Here is a 3,251-nt window from a genome sequence, read left to right as displayed (position 1 = left end):
GGCGTCCCTTAGACCTGCCCAGGCCTCCAACTCCATCCGAGGGCATGAGGGAGCCGGTGCCCGGCACGGCCAGGCTGCCGCGCCTGGTCTCGGCCACACCGTAGCTGCCACGCAGGCCGGGTATGCTCTGCTCGCGCCCAACACGGTAGCAGTACCACACGAAGAGCAGTACCACACACAGGGCAGTGCCCACCACGCTGGACTCGCACTCGCGCATCGACTGCATGCCGCCGGCTACAAGCTCACGCATCTTCTCCAGTGACCAGTCCATTTTCACAGAGAATGAATAGACAATTCACACACACAGACATATACACACACACACACACACACACACACACCCTCAGTCACACACACACATGCAGTTCTGTATGTCTACAATTCATATTTTTGGCTGGCTCTACAGCACTCAGGCACACACACACACACACACACACACACACACACACACACACACACACACAGGCAGGCAGGCAAAGATGAGCGGAGAGGGTTGCCGCAGTGTCCTATCCCCCAGGACGGGACTTCAGTCTGACGCTGTCCTCATCTCTCCTCTTCTGGTGACTGGGCTGGTAGTGGTAAAGCCTACCTTGAGCTCTCCTGTGCTTTCAGACCACACAGGCGAAGAACCCTCTTGTGTGATATAACCATATAGAAGGAAGACGAGGAGCTTCCAGACAATCCAATCTTCCCTAACAGTGGGAAGCACAGTGACCTCGGGTAGAGAGTGTTACTGCTGGGTCCAGTTTCAGAGTGTTCTCCAACAGAGCTCTTCAACGGAACGTGGACAGTCAAACTCGTCCATATTACACATGAACTATTTATACCATACAGCCATACAAGGTGTGGCTGCACATAACAGAAGAGGTTTGATGGCAAACAGAAGCAGATGAGGAGGAATGTCCTCGACGGTTTCAGCCGAACAAAAGGAGAATGTGAACCACCGGCGGGACAGGACGCACCGGAAAGTGAGAGTTTAGGAGGGTCTGGATTGCCAGGCAGGATACTACTGGGGCACTTCAACTGTTCCCTTTCTGTCCATTTAGACAAATGTGCAGGGACAGCTGACCGCGGGGCATCAAATTCTGCATGAGAGAGAGACAAGGAGAAAGATGTTAGAGAGAGTTAGAAAGAGAGAGAGAGAGAGAGAGAGAGAGGTGGGAGGGAGTGAGAGAAAGAGATGTAGGGTGTGTGTGGGGGGGCAAAGGGATGAAGGTGAGAAACAGAAATACAGAGTTGAGTAGGAGGAAGAGAGAAAGAATGAGTGAGCGGGGGAGAAAGAAAGAGGTATAAGGGAAAACGCACACAAGAGAGCCCTCATGATGTACTGAATAAGGAAGAGAGAGATACATATGAAGTGACCTACGCACACACACACACTCACACCTCTCCACACACCACCCACACAGACACACATGCTCCCACTGATACTCACCCACACACTAACACTCCCCCTCCCCTCTCCTTTGACACTCAACATACACAGCAGTTGAAATCTGTGACTGAGACAAGGACTGCAGCACTTCCAGGGAATACATTTGGAAATCAGTTGCCTCCTCCGCACTGCACAGTACAAAATCATGAGTCACCCGATTATCAGTGCTGCCGTTTAAACCCAAACTAACACATATGAACACACACACCAAACAAAAAAAAATTGCAAATATGCACAACTAAATCAACATCAAATGACCCAAACCCACTTCGTGGGAAATAGACGCACACAGCAAGGCTAGACGATCACGTAGAGGTGGGTAATCAAAGCAGTTAGCCAACATGGACAAATACATAGACACGGCAGGGGAACTCCCACGCACAGACGCCGACGTCCGGGCGCTCTGCACATCAACAAACCTAGTGGACCCCTATGGGCTACATTTTACTGTCTGAAACCGAACGCTAAACTCAGGAAGGTAAACACTAAATGTGGGTTAATGAACGCAAATCGCTACGCGGCCATAGAGGGAATGGCTAATCGATGGAGTGACGTCTAGTTCCCAGGAACATACGCCAAATGTCAACAGAGAAATTACTGCTTTCAAGCGAACTTTACAGTCCAAATTGATTTAAAATTCAATAGCAACAAAACGACAACCGTTATATGCGCCTCCCTAATACTGCCTAGCAACGTTTAAACACAAACCAACTTCCACGCCTGTGCGGCCATCTCACCCAAAAGACCACGGCGGAAAACCACGACTGCAGAACCCTTGTCATACCCTGTACGTGGACGCGTTAGCATAAAATCACACAATGCGTCCAAAACTGCCTCACCGAACAGATCGACTTTGAATAACGAGGACAAATAGTTACTTCGTTGATCTCATTGGCTTTACCTCAACACATCCTTCCTTTCCGCTGGGGCACGCAGCTCTCTCGCAGTCTCTGAGACGCTGTCATTCGTCGTCCATTGTGTCGATGACACAATCGAAAAATACGACAGATGCTTCGAGATCTGCGGCCCACGCTCATTTTAATCTCACAACATTACGGTGTGGGATATTACATAACTCAGATTACCTTGTTGTATACCGTTAGATTTAGTACACGTAATAATAATAATATAAATAATACCCAATGCCAGATAAATAACAAAACTGGATAGCTAGGCAACCTGTGGTCGATTCAACACAAAATAAGTTATACTCATACAGCTATAGTGCGGACCTTATGCCATCCGTATTGCTAGGACTCACACACTGTCAGTCATGTCCTTTCCACCTACCTGTGTTGCTGCCCACATACTGCAATCGGCTAGTAAGCGCCGCAGTGCAACACGAAGATCAAGGACTGATTTTAACAGCGGAGTACACAGGTCTGCCTTTCGATATTAGTGTAAACCCATATTAACTGCTGAACCACACGTAATGCTTGCTGGCTAAACTGTTTCTATAGGCTACATTTAGCCTATTTTAGTAACATAGCAAAGTACCATTCCTAAGAAATTTAGTCACGATTACACGTGCACAATGTAACAAGTGATAATGGCAACAACTGTAATTGAATAAGGAAGAGCCCAAGATCCCGTGATGCTTTGCGAGAGAGCGGCACTCACTAAACAAAATGGACTAAAGGCATGATTATCATGGCAATCTACCTGTTGGTCAATACTAAACTACCAACTTTTGTCATCGATAAACTGGTGGACTATAATTTGCATGGAAGTTGTTTTGCTTGCTTGCTTTCTTAAGACAATTGTGCTACCTGTATAGGTTTCTAAAACGTGTTAGCTAATTAATGACTTGCAACAA

At 47.5% G+C, this 3,251-nt stretch overlaps 1 protein-coding gene across 4 annotated transcripts in view; it reads right to left on the bottom strand.

Moving 5' to 3' along the window:
* Positions 1-3,031, bottom strand: part of asphd2 (aspartate beta-hydroxylase domain containing 2) — a 5,974-nt gene extending 2,943 nt beyond the window's left edge. Inside the window, exons 1-3 of one of the 4 annotated variants that reach the window (XM_031570792.2) lie at positions 2,726-3,031; positions 2,337-2,455; positions 1-1,085 (exon numbers count right to left, since the gene is read on the bottom strand). The exon at positions 1-1,085 is cut by the window's left edge and continues 669 nt beyond it. In XM_031570792.2, coding sequence (XP_031426652.1) covers positions 1-271 — 271 coding nt within the window. In that variant the 5' untranslated portion in view covers positions 272-1,085; positions 2,337-2,455; positions 2,726-3,031. Of the gene's footprint in view, positions 1,086-1,435; positions 2,317-2,336 lie in introns of those variants that run through there. The other 3 variants (XM_012817744.3, XM_031570793.2, XM_031570791.2) reach the window with 3 other exon arrangements.
* Positions 3,032-3,251: the final 220 nt, after the last annotated feature.

Source organism: Clupea harengus, chromosome 7 (genome assembly GCF_900700415.2).
Source record: "Clupea harengus chromosome 7, Ch_v2.0.2, whole genome shotgun sequence".
Lineage (NCBI taxonomy): Eukaryota > Metazoa > Chordata > Actinopteri > Clupeiformes > Clupeidae > Clupea > Clupea harengus.
The sequence above is the reverse complement of the archived record's forward strand: the minus strand, read 5'-3'. Positions and strand labels throughout refer to the sequence as shown.